Source organism: Stegodyphus dumicola, chromosome 2 (assembly GCF_044657685.1).
Source record: "Stegodyphus dumicola isolate Sdum_Otavi_A_Nest chromosome 2, ASM4465768v1".
Taxonomy (NCBI): Eukaryota; Metazoa; Arthropoda; class Arachnida; order Araneae; family Eresidae; genus Stegodyphus; species Stegodyphus dumicola.
In genome coordinates, this window is record NC_140769.1 from 276,780,575 (window position 1) to 276,804,848 (window position 24,274).

Below are 24,274 nucleotides of genomic sequence, written 5' to 3' on the forward strand. Positions count from 1 at the left end.
AGTGTAAATACAAAATCATGCATGTTGAAATATTTGTAATTCGGTACATAGGTCAGGTTAAGTTGTTTAAATAGGGTATAGCATGTAAAGGCTATCTGCCTAAGGAATAAGAGGCCTTCGTGGAGGAATTTCGAAGGAAATCATTTTTGAGTGCGTATTCAGAATAATGAATATTTCTTGCATTCAATTTATATTTGCACACATTTCTTATGTAAACATTCTGATATGTGTTAAAATATTGTAAATTACTTTACTCAGAAAAGTATAGTGAATGCAAAGGAAATAAAGATTTGCACATGCCGAAAACAAAAAATATTAAATGAGTATTTATGCATACCTTTGTAAGAAACGTGCATTTGCCTTTTTAAGAATTATGTTAATTTTATTAACAGTTAAATTTTAAGTTAAAGTTCCTTTCCTGTCAAATTCTTATTCAACTTACTACTTCCGGCCAGAACGTAGTTTTAGAATCACGTCTGAATACATAATGAGGAAGAGCGGTATCTAACAGCGAAGTTCTTTGGTCGTAGCGAGAGAGAATCAGAGTTTCTGATTTATGCGCGTCTAAATGTAAGATTTTCCACTGTGCAAATCTCAATTACTGTGGAAAGTGACGAATCTTAACTAGTTAGCGAATAATCTCATAAGTTCGTGTGGTAAGAAACAACAAGATGGAAGGGTAGCTAACCCTTTATTATTCCAATAAGATTTAGCAAAACTCCGTCTAGGAGTGTACAATCAAAGCCGACACTTGGGCTTGAACTTAAGAGACTAAGAATTAAACTAAAACTAAGATCAACTAAAGAAATATAGCCGAAGCTATCAAGTTTCTAATGCAGTTGGCACCAGATGACTGCGAAGCTATCAAGGGCCTGACTACGGCCGAGCGTAATAACAGCTTTGAGAGAAAGAGTGGCCAAAAGGCAGACGCGCGTAATACGTATAATATACTCTGTGCAAGGCTTGAGTGCGAGGAAAAGAAAGGTCTGCATTCAGAAGTTAGAATTGATTTTTAAGGCATGTTTACTATTAAAACAAAATTTATGCGCTAAAATTGTGGTTCACTTACATAAAAGAAATGCCGAGGGCTTTTATTTAGGGCTCCGGTGCGCTTCGGCTGAAATTTTAATTTATCTCGAAAACTGAGAAGTATCTGAGCCGAACTCCGGTGCAGTTTAAACTCTGGATTAGACACTGAAACTTACTGTAGATTTGCTCATTAGAGTACATTGCTTATTAGTTTATCTCACATTTCTCTTCCATACTCTCTGTCTAATTTTATATCCATAAATATTTCTTTTTATATAGTCTGAGCTTTTATTTTAATCTTTTAAGACCACGTTTTTATCTGACTTTATAAATAAAATCCCGTATCATATGCTAGGAATTTCTTTTTATTTGCATACTTTTTTTCCTATTTTCCTTTCCTTCGTAACTATGCCAAAGAATAGAGACATTCTTTGCTTATGCTTAATTTTTCGTCTTGTGAGCAGAAAGACTCAATAAGTGCAAAACAAGACATATATCTAATTTGTTTGTTTCATTTGTCATTTTCATGTTAACGGTAAAATTGACTTACGTTTGATGCTGTAATGTATTAGTATTTATTCAATTAGCTGTTGAATTAGGCGGTCCTCTTTGTTTCAACGGGCAAATTTTAGGTTTTAAGATTTTTTTAGCGAGAAATGGCGGACGAAAGAGATTTGTTGTCGAATGGAAAAGAATTTTTTGAGGTTTTATTTCAGAACTGCGAATATCATATTGTTTCTTCTGAATTTAAGGGAGAGGATGACTTTAAAGTTACAGTTCGTTGTAATTTGAATAATGAAAAAGAAATGGAAAGCTGGAAATCAAGATTTGAAGTACTTTCTCATGTTCAGTGGGTTGTTCGTGGAGGAGGGAGGTGTTCATCTGATGCTGCTAAATTTATTTATAAAAAAAATTATTTTTGCCATCTTTCAAAATATCGTAAAAAAGATGAAAGTATCAGGAACAAAGGTTGTTTAGCTTCTCTTGTTCTACGAATCAAAAAGAATAGTAAATATACCAGATACCGCGATCCATTGGTGCGGAAGGATCTTCGCGGTATTATTAAAATTCTTTTTCAGCACAGCCATCCGTGTAATGTTCCAGATGTAACAAAGTTATTACGTCCCGACTCTGGTATAAAACCATTATTTCTCCAATATTTCAAAAGAGGTAATATCAAAATATGTAATTTCTTTATTTTCAAATTAATTCATTTGTCCAAATTATATAGTGAATACTGTATTGTACGTGAACTCGAGCATTACAAGATCTGCGTTTCATACTTTAAAATAAAATATTATATCTATGCCATTCTAAAATTATATTTCACAGAAAGAAGGATATTTCATGAGATTGTGTCATGAATAATTTTTTAATTTTTTACTTATTTTTTTTTATTTTTATACTGAAGATCCACATAATAATTCTTTATGTGTTCATTTTAAGTAAAGTGTTATGGTCTGAAATTAAATTATATTCACAATCATTTTCTGAATTCTGCTCTGTTAAGCATGTTTACATTTAGTATTCAGAGTTTTAAAGTTGAATAATTGATCTTGCAGTAACTTTTCGTGAGTTTTGGGCTATAAAATCCCATTACTTGATACTACAGATTTTAACATTTGTATTTTATTAATTCCTACAAGATTTGGTTTAGCTTATGTGATTACAGAAAAGCCTCGAGGGCAATCTGCCTAAGGATGCCTTCGTGGAAGACCTTTTTTAGAGAAACTGGCGGTTACTCTTCGAGTTATGGTAACTTAAAGATTTTTTAGCGACCAACCCTGCTAGTTTTTTTTTTTTTGACGCCATTTTGTTTTCATGAAGTATAAGCATGGTTTTTTTTTTTTTTTTTTACTTAACATTTTTTTTCCAAAAATATGCTAGCCGAATTACGCTTATGCTAGAACTTTTATGGAACAAAAGTGCTTAATCATGACGAAGATTAGGTGCGAAATTGGGAGAAAGTGCAGAATCGCCCACTGCTTGCTGCGTTTTTAAGAATTGTACATACAAGGTATCCATGTACATGTCGACCTATTTTCACTTAAAAAACATCCCAGAATTGCACAAAAATGGCGTTGTGCAAATTCTTGACTTTATCCATGTACACTGCTAAAGTCCTAGCTAGTAACCTTTATCGCCTTACCAAAATGTCGCCAAACTACCTGTCTTGTATACACATTACACATGGGAAAAACCATGAAAATGTCCATGCAGCCAGCCTGTTTCCGGGATTCGAACCTCGGACCGAACTACCAGTGTTCATCGATTTGGCCGCTGGTGGGCGATTCTTTTAAGGACTTTTGTTCTTAACTTCTTATACCTCTTAGCATTTTCTACTTTCTTTCTATTAATCCTTCAGTGGTTGCGAGATTAAGCAATGCTTTCTTCCCAAATGTGTGCAATACCTTAGTTATGTTCAAAGGGGGCTGTAATATTCATTGCTGTGTCAAAGGTTAATATGCAGATAAGTTATAAATAGAGTAGCTGTTATTACTGAATTAAAATTGTACATTTTATCACACTATTTTATAATGATTATAATTCTAGTTACTGGGAAGTAACTCAGAAAGATAAAAGTATATTGGTACTACAGTCAAAAGTCGTTAATCCGGACTCGTCGGGACTTTGGCGATTCCGGATTATAGATCATCAGTTTAAATCTCGTGAGATGGCATGCAGAAATTCTAAAATTAAAAATATGAAACCGTAATTTATGAAATAAAGAACAATTATGATCTAAAGGGTATCAAAATATACAAAAAAAAAAAAAAGCTTAATATTTATTTGTTTACTTTATTAAACATTTCTCTCAATGTAAGTTGTTAAGTTGCTTCATTTTATGTAATAATACTTTCTCTTTAATTCTATAAAAAGACATAATTTCTTGTTCAGTTACAAAGTTCCGCTGTTCAAGTCCCGTAATTGCTGTGCCGAGAATACCGACTAACTTGTCAATCGAAATTTTTTTGTTTTCACTAACCTCTCTGTCACATTCTTCATGTTTTTATCCATTTTTTGCAGCAATTCCACTTTTTGTTTGTTGGACATCGAAACATACTTTCGTTTTGTAGATCCTTTGGAAGTTCCAGCATCGGAAATTCTATTTGACATAATCGAAAGTTCAAGTTTACTTTTATAAAATTGCTCTTACAGTCTGCAAAAAATAATAAACCGGATCCAATTCGAGGATTAAGAAACAACGCAATCATTGACATTAACTGAAATAGATAATTAGATAATTTTAGATTATACCGTCCGTTATACATAAAACACGCACGCGAAAACGTATTCTGCGCTTGCGCACACGCATATGCGCAATAGTCAAGGTCTTACGCACACGCGTAAAATGACTGTGCGCATGTGCCAACGCGGCGCATGCGCAGATAGTTTTTAGCTTTGAGGTCCGGATTATGGGTGTCCGAATTAACGACTTTTGACTGTATTCGGTTTCGAGGGCCGTAAAAAATCGCCAAAGTATTGTTGATGCCAATGCTAAACATAACTAAAACAAAAAATATATTGTCTCCTTAAACTGCATTTTAAATCAAACAAAGAAATAACTTAAGAATGGAAATACATGTTATGTAATCTATGCAGTACAAAAAAAGAAATATCGACTTACCTTAAATTTTTGTTTCTTCAGTATGTGAGATGCATAGAATTCCTTAACAGCACCCAAAAACTATTTGGTTGATCTTTACATTATGGTAACTTGACGTTTTTTTGGCGAAAATTTGGCGACCAACTCTCCTACAGCAACCCTCTATTTTTTTTTCCCGCCGCCATTTTGTCTTCACGAAGTAAAGACATGTTTCTTTTCTTTTTATCTACTGAACACTTCTTCCAACAATCTACTAGCTGAATTACACTTATGCTAGAAATTTTATCTAACAAAACTGCTTAATCGTGACAAATATTCACTGCAAAATTGGGAAAAAGTGCACAATACCATACTCCTTACGCGTTTTTCAAAATAACACATACACATAAACCATGTACACGCCGACTTATTTTTACTTAAAAAAAATCCCAGAATTGCACAAAAATGGCATTGCGCACACTCTTCACTATATCCATGTACACTGCTTTTTTCTCATAAATTAGAAAAATTTCACGAAAATACATGACAATTTTCTCAATCTTTAAACCCGATAAAAAGAACATATATGAAATTACCTGATCGTGAAAAAGTATTTACCCTTTCCAAATATGAACATTTCCACATATAAAATAAATAAAATATCCAAAAACTTTTACCTCTAAATCATCTATTGTATTATAAACGTCACCAACGAATTCATACTGCAACCATTACAAATACTTAGTGTCAGATATTTAAATTATTTCCATGCACGTTTACTTCAACTAAAACGTATACCAAATTCCTACAAACATAAAATTCACAAAATAACTATCATTTAATTAAAATATAATTAAATTCAAAAACACTACTTAAAATATAAATGAGCACATACATTAAATTAATAAAAATTACCTTACAATCCTAATTACTTTAAACTAAATCATTGCTAATAACAATTTTCCCAATAATAACAAATTCCTTTACTTCCACCTTACATTTAGAACAATGCATAAAAATAATATCCTCAAATAATTAAAAATACTAACTTACCTAATTTTCAGAATCTTGATTACGTGTCCGATAAACTTTTCTTCTTTCTGTTTTAGGATCTTTAAAATCATACTTATATTTCACAGCAAGGTACCAGGTAAAATAAATAACTTAATAAAACATCCTTATTTCTATCTCGCACAACCTTAAAGAAACATTTGTTACTACCCTTTTCAATACCACTAAATACCCATTTCGAATTCACTTTAGTTATGGCCATGGGATCCAAAAATTCACAACACAGGATAAAGCCAAATACAAAATTTCCAGATTTTTTCCCGATTTCCCCCCCTTTTCCGATTAAAGAAATGTAATTCGTCCATTAATATCACATGACATATCCCATGATCTCTCATTTCCCTCACACAAAATAATGCGTAATCGGAACTGAGTACTGCTCACATTATTACCAAAGTCCCAGGTAGTAACCTTTATCGCCTCCAAAATGTCGCCAAACTACCAGTTACCATATTGTAAAGATCAACCAACTATTTAAAATGATCTAAACTAGAATCTCTATACTGCCATTGCCACATAAATTCACAAAGGTAAAAATCAAAAATAACCTCTGTTACTGTGAGTGGTATTTCTTTCGAAAATCCCTTTTTATTACACCCCACGGTACTTTTCCGTTTCGCCGGCGCAAATCTCGCCAAGCAGACTTTATTGGTGACAACATGCAGTATACACATAAAAAAAATATTTTAAAAAATTTAGTTCTAAGAATCTTTTATTTTGAAGGCATAAACATTTTAATATCACTTAAAATTTTATAAAAAGCCAATAAATTTGTAAAAAGACATTAATTTAAGAATTTACTATGCTTTCATGGTTCAACATCCTGATTCGCCGGTTCATGTCACGTGACCCCAAGCGATCTAATCTCACGCAAACTATTCTACAAAAATCTAATTCTCTCAGTAATTATCTACATTAATTTCAACTTAAATCTTAATTTGGAACACAATTTTAAATGCAAGAAATATTTCAATTCGTACGAATAGCTTACTCAGAAATTATGTAAAACTGCAGTGCTTTACTTCGCTAATGCATTCTCATTAGAATGGATGAATTTAACCCTTGACTTTACCTTTTCTATATTTTCGGCTTCGGGTAAGCGTTGTGATTGCATCCTAATTGACTTAATTACCGAAAATGGCCTTAGACATAAAACTGTACTATCTGATAAAAATTCTATGGCGAGATTTGCGCCAGTATTGAAAGAAACAATTCATCTGATAAGAAAAAGCTGCAACTTGTTTTGAAAATGAGGCGTAAAAGGTTACCAGCGAGAATATTCCGTTTGGCATCGGTTGTAGCATTATTGGCGACTTTATAGCTTGCGCCGGCAAAACGGAAAAGTACCCACCCCACATACCTTCCATAATGTTGATATGAGCTCTGGTTTCCAAATCCTTAAATCTTGCTATTAATTTACTGTGAGGTGAACCACGCTATTTAAATTTTCTTTACACACCAGTCAATTAATGTTTTCTTTTTCATTTGTTCCAAAGCGTGCAGAAACTTCAGGTTAATCGTACTACCAGGAGGCATTTTATGGTGTAAAGCACAAAATAAGCAACATACTTCCTAAACAAAATCCATGCATAAATAATCCTTGAGAAATATTTTCCCAACAGTCAAAATCCACACTTTATGACCAATCATATCATAATAGGATTTCCATAACATTCAATGTAAAATACTCAGGTTACCATAAATGAAACAACAACTTGGCGATAATCCAAGGGGTACCCTAAAATATAGACTACCCCACACTTTGAAAAGTGAAATTACGAGGTAGAATTTATTAAGATTTTAAAAATTACTAAATCTTCTTTTTACCTTTGTAATATGTTTCACAGGATTAGAGATGATTTGATGGAAATGATAATTTGATGAAGATTAAAATGTTCTTTTCCAGGCATGCGCCCTTGTGAAGCTATATACTACCACAAAGCTTTGGTAATGAAACGTGGATCACAGTATTTATCTGATAGTTCTATTAATCCTCATCCTAAGTGGGTTTATAGTCTCCATAAAACTTGGCAGAAAAATGGGTGTGATAATGGAGAAGAAATCAGTAGCAGTATTTCTAAGTGAGTATATTCTCAGTTCATTAATTTGCAGTTATATGCATGACAAAAATGTTGATTAGTTTTAGAAGCTGAAATATCTCTGTTTAATATAGTTCTAGTTCTTTGATGAAAGGTGTGGGGAAAAATTCCATAGAAGGCATCTTTAAGTCAAGATTGCATACAGGAGGGGTGCAAACACTCTTGATGTCTTTTTACCATACTTCCACAAAATTCATTTACAATTTTTTTTTTCCTGATTCTTAAAATTTCTTGGGATTTTTTAAAAATTTAATATCTTTTAAATATTCTAATTTTAATATTTGGTTTGATACACGACAAAGTCTGAGATCTGGACGTCGAATATTCGGAATGATCTAAAATCCGGACCTTAAAGCCCCCCCAACAAAAAATTTTTTAATGCTTTACATATGCACATTTGAATTTTTTCCCTGTAAGAAAGCATGTGAATAATCCCGAGTCTTAATTTCACTTTGGTATCAAATAAAATACCTTGTTATTGAAGAAACAATTATTTTAGCATAAATTTATGTGATTAATAATTTTGCTCCGTAGCTGCTTTTCCAATTAATGGATTTTGTAAAGAAATGTGGAACTGTGGTAATAAGTGAAGATGATATAACAGACGTTTTTCATTGCGATGGCAGTGTTCCAATCATCAATCAATTAACGGATGGTTAAATCTGTAGTATGTTTCTTGATCCAGAAAATACCATTACCAATAGTGAAGAAAGTGACGAGAGATTATTGAAAGTGAAAAAATTTTGATTGACAAGTTGGGCAGAATTCTCGATGCAGCAACTACAGGATGTGAACAGTGGAACCTTGTAACTGAACAAGAAATTATGTCTGTCTACAGAATTTAAAGAGAAAGTATTAGCACAAAAAATGAAGCAGCCTAAACAATTTACATTCAAAGAAATGTTTAGTAAAGTAAACAAATAAATATGAAGCTTTTTTTTTTTTTTTTTTTTTTGTAAATTTTGATACTCTTTAGATCATAGATGCTTCATATTTCATAATCACAATTTCATATTTTTAATTTTATAATTTCCGCAATCCATCTCACTAGATTTAAATTGATGATCTAATATCCGAAAAAATCCCAAATCCAGAATCGCCAAATTCCTGACTAGTCTGGATCTTGGACTTTAAACTGTGCAGTCAAAAGTCGTTAATTCGGACACCCATAATCCGGAATGATCTATAATCCGGAGACCTCAAAGCTAAAAACTTTCTGCGCATGTGCCGCGTTGACACATGCGCATAGGCGTTTATGCGTGCGCGTAAGACCTTTTACCACTGCACATATGCGTTTGCGCAAGCGCAGAATACGTTTTCACGTGCGTGTTTTATGTATAACGGACGGTATAATCTAAAATTATCTAATTATCTATTTCAGTTAATGTCAATGATTGCGTTGTTTCTTAATCCTCGAATTGGATCCGGTTTATTATTTTTTGCAGACTGTAAGAGCAATTTTATAAAAGTAAACTTGAACTTTCGATTATGTCAAATAGAATTTCCGATGCTGGAACTTCCAAAGGATCTACAAAACGAAAGTATGTTTCGATGTCCAACAAACAAAAAGTGGAATTGCTGCAAAAAATGGATAAAAACATGAAGAATGTGACAGAGAGGTTAGTGAAAACAAAAAAATTTCGATTGACAAGTTAGTCGGTATTCTCGGCACAGCAATTACGGGACTTGAACAGCGGAACTTTGTAACTGAACAAGAAATTATGTCTTTTTATAGAATTAAAGAGAAAGTATTATTACATAAAATGAAGCAACTTAACAACTTACATTGAGAGAAATGTTTAATAAAAGTACCAAACAAATATTAAGCTTTTTTTTGTAAATTTTGATACCCTTTAGATTATAATTGTTCTTTATTTCATAAATTAAGGTTTCATATTTTTAATTTTAGAATTTCTGCATGCCATCTTACGAGATTTAAACTGATGATCTATAATCCGGAAAAATCGATAACCCGGAATCGCCGAAGTCCCGACGAGTCCGGATTAACGACTTTTGACTGTATTTGGTTAGAGCAGCACTTTCAGCTTATTTAATATTACATTACTTAAATCCAAAGTGTTATTTTTTGTTTCTAAAATCATTAGATTATCTTTAGAAAAAAACAGAACGATTTCGTTCTACTCGGCTGATTGATGAAATTCAACTTGCATTTTTCATGCATCGAAATCACTACTTAGGATGTATATTAGATTTCTATATAGCATTTTTTTAGCTTAGGTATTTTGACACATAATTGGACTCTTTCTGAAATGACATACCCATTGAAGTGCCACGCTTTGTAAAAAATCACACGAGTAGTTTTTAAAAAATTAGCTCTCAAAATTTTAGTTCCTCAGTGTTAATTGAATTTTGTATATGTTAATTAATATCTCTTTTTTATTATTAAACTTACTGGATTCCTTCTTTCACAGTTCGAAATTTTGGAATAAAATTTGTAGCTAATTTCTGATTTTTTTTAAATTTGTATTCTTTAGTAATTTTTATAAATTTTTCATAAACAATTTTGAAACCTATAAAATTTTTGCCATTGTCTTAAAGCAGATATATTTCTAGGCATACTTTCAAAAAATTATAATTTTTTTATTCAAAGTTTGTGAAGATGTATGTGAATTTATATTTTGGCACATTTTGAAATTTGGTATATTCATTATAAGTGATGATAGCCATGAAATGTGGTTTATGCACTTTGTTAAAATTATTTGAAAGAATGAACTTTGCACCTTTTCTTGTAGCTTGTGCACAGTGAAAGAGAAACTAAAATTTTTTACCATAAATTAAGAATTTTGGCAAATGAATTATTCTTGGTGCAAACTGAAAAATGTGAATAAAAACAAATTTTAAAGTTTCTCATCATCTTTTACAAAATTTAATATTTAGGCATAATTTGAGGGATAGACTCAAAATATTGAAAAAATAGGGTACTTTTCCATTTGCCGGCGCAAATCTCACCAAGCACACTTTGTTGGTGACAGTATGCACATAAAAAATGTTAACAAATGGTAGTTCTAAGAATTTTTTATTTAAGACATAAACATTTTAATATGGTTTAAAATTTTGTAAAAAGCCTATAAATAAAGACAATAAATTTATAAAAAGACAATTTAAGAATTTACTATGCTTTCATGGTTCAACATCGTGATTTGCCGTTTGGTATCACGTGACCCTAACTGATCTTTTCTCACGTAAAGTACTCTACAAAAATCTAATTCTCTCGGTAATTATCTACATTAATTTAAGTTAAATCTTATGGAATACAAGTTTAAATACAAGAATTATTTCAATTTGTATGAATAGCTTATTCAGAAATTATGTAAAACCGCAGTGCTTTACTTCGCTAGTGCATTCTCATTAGATTTGATGAATTTAACCCTTGATTTTGCCTTTTCTATTTTTTCGCTTTTGGGTGAGGGGTGTCATTGCATCCTAATTAATTACCGCGAATGGTCTTGGGGCATAAAATTCACTTATCTTGTAAAAGTTATATGTAATTGTATGGCAGTATTGAAAGAAACAATCAATCTGATAAGAAATGGCTGCGACTTGTTTTGAAAATGAAGGGTAAAAGGTTACCAGCGAAGATATTCCGTTTGGCATCAGTTGTACCATTATTGGCGACTTTAATGTTTGTGCCGGCAAAACGGAAAAGTACCAAAAATAGTTATGTCATTTTAGAAAAAATGAAATTTTTGGTACCTATGATAAAGCAATGCTATATATAAATCTAATATATATCCTGTGTTGCACTTTCAAGACATGAAAAACATAGGTTAAATTTCATCTATCGACCCAACAGAAGATACAGAACTGCCCCCCTTTTTTGTGCAAGGTTTTCTATGGCAGATCATAACCATATGTATGTAGAAGTCCCTGTCATCTGAATATTCAGCAGGATTTCTGAATCTCCAATAACATCAAGTGCTGTTTCTGGCATGTATCCACAAAACAAAATTGAAACTTTTCTTTCTGTTCTCTCATCGCTAATGATTCAATTTGTTTCAAGAAATGGTTTAAGAATTTGCAATCTTTTGTCGTAATTTGTTGAAAATGTGTAAAACATCATGTACACTGCATATAAAAAAAAATGGTTCAGTTTTGTATCTCCCGTTCTATTGATGAAATTCAAATTGCATTTTTCATATCTCGAAAGTGCGACTTTTGATATATATTAGATTTATATATAGCACTTTTCTAATATAGGTATTTTGACACAAAATTGGACTTCTTCCAAAATGACATGCCAATTTTTTCCATATTTCGATTCTACAACTTGGATTATGCCTAAATATTAAATTTTGTAAAATTTGGTCGAAATTTATGGAGAAATTAAAAATTTATCTTGGTGTGTTTTTTTCCGTTTGCACCAAGAATAATTCACTTGCCAAACTTCTTGATTTATAGCAACCAATTTTAATTTTCCTTTTTTTCATTGTAAACAAGCGGAAAAAAGTCATCGTTCATTATTTCGAATAATTTTAACAAGGTTTTTAAACCACATTTGGCATTATTACCACTTCTGACAAATATGCCAAATTTCAGAACGTGCCAATATGTAAATTCACATATATCCTAGGAGATTTTGAATAAGAAACTCTAATCTTTTGCGGGTATGCTTAGAAATACATCTACTTTAAGATTATGTTAAAAATTTTATAGATTATAAATACAAAAGTTTTTCAAAAAATTTATAAAATTACTTAAAAATACAAATTTTAAAAATAAATCAGAGAAAATAGACAAATTTTATTTGGAATGAATCTAAATTTTGAATTCTGGAAGAAGGAATCAAGTAAGTTTAGTAAAAAGGGATATTAATAAATACATATCAGATTCAATTAACATTGAGAGGCTAAAGTTTTGAGAGCTTATTTTTTAAAAACTGCTTATGCGATTTTTACAAAACTTGGCATTTTGGCATCATTTCACCTGTAGAATCAAAATATGGAAAAAAATTGGCATGTCATTTCAGAAAAAGTCTGATTGTGTGTCAAAATACCTATATTACAAAAATGATATTCATAACTCTAATACGTATCCGAAGTTGTGTTTTTGAGACATGTGAAATGCTAGTTGAATTTCGTCAATCGGCCTAGTAGAATGGGAGATATAGAACTGTCTCATTTTTTTTCACAGTATACTTTATAAAAATTATGCACAGATGACTTTTCTATAATGATCTCTTAAATAGTAATATTATCTGTTTACAGTGTGTACTTTTAGTCAATCTAATTTATCAGTTTTATATTATAGAAAAGCTGATTGTTCTGAAATATATGCATATGTAAAAGCACAAAGAAAATTCTTATTAGCAAAACTAGGTCTATGTGACAATTACTTTACGCAAAATTATGGTATTGTCTTTTTGAAGAATGAAACATGCCGCTATTGCTAGCAATTGCATAAAATTTTATTATTCTTCTGTTATAAGATATAAATAATAATAAAAAAATTTAACATGTAAATATTTTTGAATTATTTATATTTAAAAATTACTGACTGCAGCTTCATTTATTAGATATTTTATTCACTGACTAGCATTGTTACATTGCCCTAGAACTTTTAATGAAATTACCTTCTCATTGGAATTGACGTGTAAAATGGTACATATGTATATATATATATATTTCTTTTTTTTTAAAAAAAAAGAAAAACTAATAAAAGCTGCAGTTTATAAAGGGGGAAGTTCAGGAATTTACCAGTATTGAACTTGTCATCATGCATTTCCTTATCTCGAATAGCAGTTTGTGATTACTCGTATTGTGGTATAAATAAAAACATTAAGGTGAACTTGTTTGTTTTACAATTTATGTTAGCTGAAAAGAATTGGGTAAAAATATATTTCAGGATACCCCTTGGCGAAAATTGGCAAGTTTTTAGCGCCATTCCTGTTTACGTCCAGCGCCCTTCCCAGTAATATGGTGTCCAAAACATAATTAAAAGAAAAATATATTATCTCATTAAACTGCATTTTAAATTAAACAAGGAAATAACATAAGAGTTGAAGTACATGTTATCTAATCTACACAGTACAAAGAGGAAATGTCGACTTCCCTTGTTTAAAAATTTATGTTTCTTCGATATGTGTGACACACAGAATTCCTTAACAGCATCCCAAAACTATTTAAAATTATCTAAACTAGTATCTGTATACTGCTGTCGCCACATTAATTCACAAAAGTAAAAACTGTGAAACTCAGGTTACCCTGTAAACGGCAACTTGATAATAATCAAAGGGGTACCCTAAAATATAGACTAACCAAGAAAGAATTAACAGAACTGTAGTTATAATAATACAGAGTCTTAGATTCAGACTTGTCGGAACTTTGGCAATTTTGGATATTAGGTCATCAGTTTAAGTCTATTAATATGACATATAGAAATTATAATATTAAAAACATGAAATACTGAAGCATTTAAGGAATTAAAATGTTTAGGGGGAAAACAACCTCAATATTTATTTATTTGCTTTATTAAACATTTCTTTTAATGCATGTTGTTTAAAGTTGCTTCTTTTTTTTTGTGTGTGTGTGCTAATACTTACTCTTTAATTCTATAGTTAGACATAACTTCTTGTTTAATTACAAATTTCCATTCTTCAGTTGTTATGTTGAAAATTCGCTCTAAATTGTCAATCACAATTTTTTTTTCAACACTCTCTCTGTCATTTTCTTCACTATCTATAGAGATATCTTCTGGGTTTTGAACAATAATACAGATTTGGTCATCTATTAGTTGATTAATGATTAGGGCATTGTCACTGTAATGAGATACTTCTTTTGTATAGTTTGTATTTACAGTACAAAGTCTGTAATCCGGACCTCAAAGTCACAAACTTTTTTTTTGTATGCTTTACTCATGCGCATAATGCATTTACGCATGCACGTTTAATGTTATGCATGCGTGTTTAATGTTTATGCATTTAGCACAAAAAACGAAGCAACTTAAACAACTTACATTGAAAGAAATGTTTGATAAAGTAAACAAATAAATATTAGCTTTTTTTTTTTTTGTAAATTTTGATACCTTTTAGATCATAATTGCTCTTTATTTCATAAATTATGGTTTCATATTTTTAATTTTATAATTTCTGCATGCCATCTTACCAGATTAAAATTGATGATCTATAATCTGGAAAAACCCTTAATCTGGAATCCCCTGCGAGTCCGGATTATGGACTTTGTACTGTATTACCCCTTCTCCATAATTCTTCGCAAATTCCAATAGTTGGAAAATTTTGTTTTTTGTTTGTGATATCTTAAAACTTTAAAATTTGCAGCTATCATTTAAAGTTTAGTGAGCGTTTGTTACACATTATTGGCAATTTATCATGAGACTGGTGACTAAAAACTATCTTGCTTCTTTCACATGCTGGCAAAGTTAAGCCTGACTTATATTAGGTTAGTTATTTATTATACTTATTTCCTGCTTATGCTTAACACTTATCTTGGCCCCAAATAAATAAATTTTCACATATACTTAAGGCTTATCTAGAGCTGGCGCTAGAAATTTTTGTGGCCCTGTGCAGTTTGTGCATGTCCTATAATCTGCTAAGTGCCTCTCTGAATTTTAAAAATTTTGCTATCCTTTTAATTTTCTTTCTCAGTGCTTGTCTAAATTCTAAAAATTTTCCCTTCCCTAAGTTCTGCTGTCCTGTACAATAGCACCAACTCTGGCATCAATCCTAAGCTTATCTGAATAAATTAATTATTCTCAACTCATATAGCACTAAAAGTAATCTTTTGGCCTAGAAGTGTTATTTACAAAATCTATTTTTTGCATATGGAAAGAAATTTCTGTTGAATTGCCCCTCATCACCACACTTAACACTTCCCAGAGCATTCAGCTAAAGTCTGTAATTGTTTCCAAACGGGATGCCAACATAAAAGGTTGCCATGCTCTTTGATATTCAATTATTAATATTTTAAATAAAAATTGTTTAAACATCACTACTTTAACCATTTCTTCAGCTGCCGTGTGTTGATAGTCATGGTGAGGAAGCTAAAAAAATAACAAATAATGATTCTGCACATTGGCATCAGAAACAGAAATTTTTCATTAGGTGTGAAATTAGCGATTTTTCAGTTTGAGATGTATGCTAAACAAAGGATGGCAATGAAAACAAATTATTGATCATATAGATTTTTGCCAATAAATGGTTGTTTCTATAATAAAGATGTATTTTGTTTGCTACCAGAGTGAAATTAAAAATCAAAACTCTCCACATTGTGTTATTAAAAAATATCAAATGCACTCGCATAAAACATATTTCTCTAAAAAGAAATTCTTTAAAAAAGTTTGCTGATGATCTGGAGGCCTGGATTATAGATCATGTTGGATATTGGACATCTGGATTTCAGAGTTTGTGTTTGTATAAATGAAAGAGCAAATAATAATATATTCAAGGTTAAGATGAGCATGTATCTCTAGAAATCACTGGAGTGTTAGTTGATATATTAAATAACCTCCAGCATCCTATGATCTGCTGTTCCTAGTAAGCATGATTCTCCAGGTTGTTCCATTGCTTGCAAATGGTCTAGAGCAGCGGTTGCGAACCGGTGGTCCACGGATCACAGGTGGTACGTGAAAGCTCTTTGATGGTCTGCAGAAAAATTGGGACATTATTTATATTTTTATGAAGATTCAGTTTAAAAATGATGAGTAACAAAACCTCTTATGAAATATGGATTATACTTTTTTTAAATTTTAGCTACTATTTTTAGCGAATTTTCTTTTGAATTTAATGACTTTTTAGCTACTTTTGCAGGTGTATCTAGTGACATTTGAAAGTGAGAATTGGCATCCATGGATGTGCTGCTATTATCAATAATAGAGTGAACTGGAATTTTTTCCTTTTGAATTACAAACATAGGCTATTGTGGTCATTAATAATACAGTTTTTCTCTGTGTCAATAGTCATCTTGATAGATTTTTATGAGAATCATCTTCATTCCTGTTTATAATGGCATCACTAGAAGTTTCCATTTTGTTTTGTCTAACTGTTGATCGATGGCACCATTGCTGAATATGCAATGATTATTAAGTTTACAATAATTAAAAATTGGCGCATAACACTGTGCATTTATTGATATTGCTGTGCTCTTGCTGGCTTGTTCTTGCTTTTCGTGAAGTTCCTTTTTAATGATATGGAAATGTGAAGCTTTCTATAACAGAAAGTAAGATTTTTGTACTTTTCATGTAATTTTTCTATGTGAATGAAATACGTGTAGTTTTCTGATTATTATTGTATAAATGTCTTTACCTTTTTTTTAAATTCATATTAGTGGTCTGCCAAATATAAAATTATATATGTAGTGGCCCATGAAGTTCTAAAGGTTGACGACCGCTAGTCTAGAGAAGTGACACTTGACACCTGTTCTAACATCCTGTACCCCAGTACCAAGTTTAATGCATCCTTTCTTGTATATACCTGCATTTCTAATGTGCAGAGTTGAATGGTCTTTAACTACAGCATTTTGTTTTGCAATTTGACTATTTCAGTTTAACAACTACATGCACTTATTCCTTGCTACGATTATGCTTAATTGGCTGTCAGGGTATATTACAGCTAAACGGTTATTTGCCATTAGGTGTAAAATTGCAGTGCCCATCTGATAGTCATCTTATGTGTTAGGCAATTCTGGTTGAACAGAAACTGACTTTTCTGAATTTTAATCAACATGTATAGGCTGTTTGTTTTCTTTGATATACTCAGAAAGAATAGGAATCTGACTCTGATTTTTGAGTTGTTCATATAAGTGTGTGGTCCTCAAACTTGTTTGCGTGCTAGATGTTCATCCCTCCCTTCCCTTTCCAAAACATGAAAAATATATACACATTTATTTCAATTTAGATTATTGGTTAATCTGCCATAATCGGAGTGAGCGTGAAACTTTTGCGAGAGTTTTTATTCAGCCCAATTACGATTTGGTTGTGGTTTTCAACTGTATGCTTTCTTGTGGCAAACATAGAGCTTTATTTTGGTGATTGTAATGAATGTGAGTTTAGTGTAGAAAGAAGATTTTTTTAAATTTAATTTTGAAATATGTTTATTTTAAAAAGTTTTACTGTATAATATTTGCAGGAGGTTAAGCTGTTGTTGGTAGGAGAATGTTGGATTTTAGATGGCGTATAATTTATAATTTATGAGTGTTTTCATTTAATTTTGTTTAGTTAAGGCTTTTTGGGTCAGTTAATTATTTTTTTTTAGTTTTGCTTTTTTGTAAGTGACAACTGAGAGATGTGGAATGTTTAAAATGTTGAGCGAAAGTGGTTCAGTATGTTGAATTCCATGATAGTAACTTGTATATTTTAGTGAGTTTATCATGCATCCATTGTTAGTGAACGTGAATATATTTACTTGGTTGACAATTTTTTGATGCAAGTGAAGAAACATTTGGTATGTATTGTTTTTGTATTTTTGTAGTAATTTATTTTTGTATTTTTGTAATTTCTAGTTTCATGTTTGTGATTTTGGTTTATTTTAAATTTATGTTTTAGTTTGTAGTAACTTATGCTTGTGTAGTATTTAACGTCATTTTCGTTTGACGATGTTAGTTTTTACATCACTGTTTCTTTTTGCAGTTGGCAATTGCAAAAGGAAATGCCAATGTGAAGTTTGACATCGCAAACGTGATGCCAACTTACCCTGCGTATGGAAGATTAGCCAGAGTATTTTTTAATGTGTTTTATAAATTAAACAAAAAATAGTATAAAAAATTTTGATAAATACAAAAACTTGAATAGAATTAATTTTTTATATACTTAAACTAAGTACTTAACAGATAAATAAAAGGCTGACCGATTTCCCATGAAACCCCCCTCCTGGTTGAGAACCCTTAGTATAAATATTTATTATTGTCTCTAAAGCTCATTGGACAAATAAAGATTGAATACATTGCCAGGTGCATTTGGATATATAAAATTTTGACCTCGTAATCTGTATCGGAGTGACAGTTTTTCAGGGCCCCATTTTAATTTTTGATCATAGCATATTTGTAACAATTTATGGTATTTATTATTTAGTATCTAGAAACCAATGGGATAGAAAATATGGTTACATAAATCCTTATGTACACACAATTAATTATCTTGTGAAACATTCTTTTTTGATATGCTTCATTAAAATGTTATATGTGAAAACTTTTTTAAATTCTAAAAATGCATAACATTAGTTAGAAACTAATTAAACAAAATTGATTTAACATGGAATTCTTAGAATACTTACAGAAGTTCTCTTATAAAATGTTTAGAACAGGGAAGTTATATAACTGGAGATGCTTGTAATTTAGAGATCTGACTAGTCACTGAATTTTACTGAAGAAAAATTTCAAGAAACTTATCCTTTCAGAAAAGTTTTATGATCCTAATTTATAAAAATGAAGTAAAAAGTTTCCATTTTATTTGTAGAACTATATTTCTTTCTAAGAATGTTTGCCATTATAATTTTTCATTAATGTAAAAAACATCAAACTTTGATTGTAGCTTGACATTAACCATGCAGTCAATTAATTATTAAATGAAATTCTCTAAATATTCTTGAAAATTACCCAAACTAAAGGAACTATGCTAATTTTTGATCTCTACCATGTATGGAAAGCTTTTAAAGGTATTAAAATATTGCATGAACAGGAATTATTCGAGTTTTAATAAAACATCTTGTTAGGTCTTTTCACTTTTTAGGCAAAACAAAAATGCTTATCTAAATAGTTGAATGTTGAATCATTAACTTTTCTATAATTTTGGAAGAAGATATATACATATGTCTTACTTCAGACAGGCACGCTAGAAATATTAATGCAGTGATATTCATTACAATCACTGGTCTGTTACAATGAGCTGGTATAAAAAGTGCCTAATAGTGCATTAATGTTTGCTAAAATGGTCACATTTTATAATGTTCTTTTTCTGTTGGATGTAAGAGGCCAGTATAACAAGTTTCATTGGCATAACAAAAGAATTATAAAAATATATTATTCTCGATTATGAATTGTCATATCATGTCATATAAAATTTTATTATCATTAAAAGGTTATGTTTGGCTTTTGGCAAAGAGTAATTTTCCTAAAATTAAAATTACTATGTATTAAAATTACTATGCTTCATAAAATTTTCTTAATCAAAAGCTATTCTATTAATTGAGGAAAAGTGCGTAAAACCAATCAACTATTCGGGTAATTAAAGTAAAAACCTTGAAAAGGAGAAATTAGAATTTTGAATAGAAAGAAATAGGGTTTAAAATGTGTTATTTATTTATATTTTTGGTACTTTTCTATTAAAGAGGCATCAGTTGGCACCCATTGTATGTATGTAGATGCATTCAGCTGATATATTTGACGAACATTTTCGACTGATGTCTTTGTAACGGGAAAGTACCATTTTTAAATGCTATTCAACATTACGTAACATGACAGCAACATAAATGGTTAAATTATCAAACTACTTTAAAAGCAGTAATAGATATGTAGCCAACAATGTCCCTAGTAGTATTGTTAATCTTTATCCTAAACTAACTCCTTTTTATGTATGGGAAAGTATTTAACACCTGGCAAAAATGCAGAAACTTTTCTTGGACCTCCTTATCTGGACATCTAATGAATTACTGAGGGTCCCTTTTTTTTTGCTGCCCTTGTTATAGGCTTGAACCTCAAAATTGCTTTCACAATTAATTTAATCATTAAATGGTCTTCAGTGCAGAATAGCTAATGGCCTTTCTCATTATTGAAGCAGTCAGGTCATAGGGAATCAGAATCAGAAGTTAGTACTGATTCTCAATAAGCCACATTTTATTTTTGTAAATAAAGATATAAATACTATTACTATATTTTTCCTTTACATATTGTGAAAAAAAAAAAAAGAAGGGATTAAAATTTGGAATCTACCTTCAATAAAAACAGCAGGCAGTTTAATATTTTCATAGTCATTGAACCCTACCGTCAAAAAACGGGTGTATTAATGAACTTGATATAATCCACAGAATGTGGCTTATTATTCTCGATTATAGTGGTCGATTATAGTTATATTCTCGATTATAGTCGATTATAGTCTTGATTATAATGTGACTTATTATTCTCGAAAATAGCACTAAACTGGAACAATTACTTAAGGGAAGTTAGTATTCATAGTGTTGTAAACGGAGCTTCCAGTATAATTGGAGGGGGTGAACGAAATAGCAGAAAATCAACAAAAGATTTTTATGAAGCACAAAAATTAACCAAATCAAATACTGATTGTTTATTCAACATGCAACTTGTTTTGAATTTGGATTTGCTTTCAAATGATATTTCTGTAGCTTTGTTTTCAGGCAGTTTCATATATAATGACACAAACTTCTGCTTTTGCATCAGTAAAAACATTATAAATATATTTTTGTGTGAGCAGAAATAACCAATCTATTTCTATTTTCTTTCTATATAAAAAATTTCAACATGCAAATATAATTTAGCAGAACATCTAAGGACCCTTTGAGAACTCAAGCTTCTACATGGCTGCATTCCTTGCCTATCCCTATTTACACTACTGGGCTGAAATGAGTTTTGAACATTCACACAAAGTATCTGATGTGTAGATCAAATGTCTTCTTTCTCTTTGTTTATAATTTTGCAATGTTAGAAAATTGCATTTAACATCAAAAGTGCTAATTCGAAATGTAGTCAGATCCCAGTTTAGCAGTTTTCAAGGGACAAATGAAAATTGTAATTAAAAAAGGTTTTCATTAAATCAAGTGTTTATCTAATTTTATGAATTACAAATGATTTAAATGATCCAAGATAAAATTTATGGACCTGAATTGGATTATGTTCAGATCCAAGAAGATTAGTAAGACGAACAGGAGTTGTTAATTTTTCAATTCGAACTAGCTGAAATAGCAAAGAAATACACACACACACCCCTCCCAAAAGAAAAAGGTCAATCGAAAGACATCAATAAAATTCATGGATGTTTAGAAATTTTCTGTAAATGAATAAAATGATATTATAGGAAATTATACAGTACTTAAAAATTTTTAGTCCAAAGTGGCAATTTGCCCAGAAGGGCTATTAATTTTGTTTTGGCATGTTGCATTGATTAACTATAAACATCAAATCATCATTTAAATTGTTGACACCAAATATTAGAGCCCTTTATTATATTTAAAGAAATTAAATAATGAAGAATCTGCCTAAATTTATGTATGTTTTTCGCATTCTGATAAAACAACGGTACCTAGAGCCATCAAATTCTGAATAACATACGCCTCCACTCGAATATGACCATCTGGAAACCCAAATTTGGAATCTGAAATTTGTTTTATTATCTATTTCATATTTTGTAAAGCATAGATAAGTTTTTGATTAAGAAACTCAACGATTTCAAATCAAGCAATGGCAACACTGTATGGGGAGGAATTATCTCCAGTGTGTGAGACTGTGTATTGAAAATTCTAAAGATATGCTCTTTTAAATATTTTGTGATATTGCTGTTGAATTGAATTTATGGTTTAAGTGCAAAGAACATGATGTTTAATAAATAAAGGTAACGGAAGGGGGGAAAGCTGCTTTGGGCGTGATAAAATCAGAAAGCTTTCAGAGTCCCCCCCCCATTATATCCTAGAGTGTGCTTTATACAGTTATATTATATGTGTTGACTTTATGTATATATAAAGAGAGTATGTGTAAATAAATATGAGTATTAATTTACTCGAAAAATATTTTTATTTTCCTTATCATATGCTTTTTTCCTTTCTAGATCAAAGGTAGACAACAACTTAATCATTAATGAAATTGAAGAGGAAGAGCAAGCTGATGATTTAATTTCAAGTTTTTCAAATACTTGTCAGAATATGTTTGCAATTTTACGTGAAAATAAAAACAATAATTATTTGATGGATTGTTTACGGACATTTTTAGAAGAAAACAGTGAAATTAACAGTGCTGAAAATTTAGCAAATTTTTTTATATCCCACAGCAGAAAATCTAATGCAGGTTCACAACTGACTGAGTCAAACATAATAATTAAAGAAGAATTGGATTTTGAAATCTGTTGAAAAGAAAACAGCTAGAACTGAAAGAAACAGAAGTGTTTATAGATGTTAATTAACATGATGGTAGTTACTGTAAGAAGAGCACAAATAAAATATTTTTGTATTTCAGTTACTATGTGAAGTAAACTTACCAGAAATGGACCACTTAAGGGCATTCTATTTCCCTCGAAACATTGGAGAATTCTAGAATAAGTATATTCTTAGTAATATTCAAACTCTTATTTATCTGTACTAACACATTATTTTGCAAATAAAATACTCAGCTTTATATAAAAAGTTAAAGTCTTTGATTTGATGGTACTTACGTACTATGACGACTACCTTGGCAACATTTGCTGATAAAAATCTTCATTTGCATTTTTTGGTTTGTGTTTATGAATTCTTTTAAAAATAAAAGCCCTAATTATGAAGAAACAAAAATTTAAAAAACAAAAATTCCGAATATATATATATATATACATATAAATAAATGTACATATTTTAACAAACGTTGACAGTTTTTGACATTGCATCTCCAATAAAATCCTGAATTATAAAACTTCATATTGTGGCCATTTTACAAACGCGTTCTTTGGGTAAAATTCCAGCCTCTCTGAAAAACTATATCGCTTCTTCATTTGAAGACAGTTGGAAAATGTTGATATCCATTGGGAAAAAATAATCACAAAAAGTTTCACGTGTTTAACCTAAACATAATAATCCATGTAAATGTAGCAAAAAAATGTGTTGTATTAGCAAGTGCGGGACTAGTACAGTATAATACTCTTTATTTTAGTGCCCTCTATAGCCTACGTTAGGTTTAACCTGTATAACCTAGAAGGGTCGCCAGTTTTGGCGAGATATCTAGATAGTCGTTATAGTACGTAAGTATCTATTTGATGTTCCATTAGTACGCATGTTAAATTTATGTCATATCTGTCAATGAATTAAAGGGCTTTTTAAACATTAGATTTATGTTAGAAGCTTATTTTGTTTTAATGATAAGTAAAACGTGAAGAATACTTTGTCTTATGTTTTATTATCGAGTTATACCAAATATTTCAGTATAGCGTGTATAAACTTCTGCAGTTTTAACCATTCCTGCACTTTATTGGTTAAGTTGCTCAAAGAAGATGCATCAGAAGCTATTCAGGGTCGGAAACATCATGTGGTAGATGGTGTTATATAGAGCAGGATTTCAAAACATTTTGCAAAAAACCGTCATTCCGGGAGCGCTCGACTAGGTCGTACGAGGATGACTTGCACGTAAGCACAATTAGCTGAGATTCTTCTTGCATGTGGGACTGCAGACTCTAATGGGCGATGGGCTCACAATCACCAAAGACTTGCCATGAAGTGTACCGTGGGGGAGTGGTTAAAGGAGGCACCAGTTCCGAGCGGCACTCATGTGCTTCTCCTGTTGTAGATGATTGCTGAACCAAATCAAATTCCAATACATCTACTAAGTTAGAA

General features: G+C 30.9%; 1 protein-coding gene across 2 annotated transcripts; it reads left to right on the forward strand.

Moving 5' to 3' along the window:
- The first annotated feature begins 1,506 nt into the window (after positions 1 to 1,506).
- On the forward strand, positions 1,507 to 23,770 carry LOC118193687 (uncharacterized). Of its 2 annotated transcripts, XM_035364815.2 has the most exons (4): positions 1,507 to 2,199; positions 7,593 to 7,767; positions 18,116 to 18,199; positions 22,528 to 22,644. In XM_035364815.2, exons 1-3 carry the CDS (start codon positions 1,686 to 1,688, stop codon positions 18,177 to 18,179), a joined length of 753 nt encoding a protein of 250 aa, XP_035220706.1. In that variant the 5' UTR covers positions 1,507 to 1,685; the 3' UTR covers positions 18,180 to 18,199; positions 22,528 to 22,644. The 2 variants fall into 2 exon arrangements, with proteins under 2 accessions (XP_035220706.1, XP_035220705.1); XM_035364814.2 differs by lacking the exon at positions 18,116 to 18,199 and having other exon boundaries at positions 1,511 to 2,199; positions 22,528 to 23,770.
- The last annotated feature ends 504 nt before the right edge of the window (positions 23,771 to 24,274 follow it).

Coding starts and splice junctions, on each gene's coding strand:
- LOC118193687 (XM_035364814.2), top strand. CDS start 1,686: ATGGCGGACGAAAGAGATTTGTTGTCGAATGGAAAAGAATTTTTTGAG. Junction 2,200..7,592: donor TCTCCAATATTTCAAAAGAG/GTAATATCAAAA, acceptor GTTCTTTTCCAG/GCATGCGCCCTTGTGAAGCT. Junction 7,768..22,527: donor ATCAGTAGCAGTATTTCTAA/GTGAGTATATTC, acceptor TTTCCTTTCTAG/ATCAAAGGTAGACAACAACT.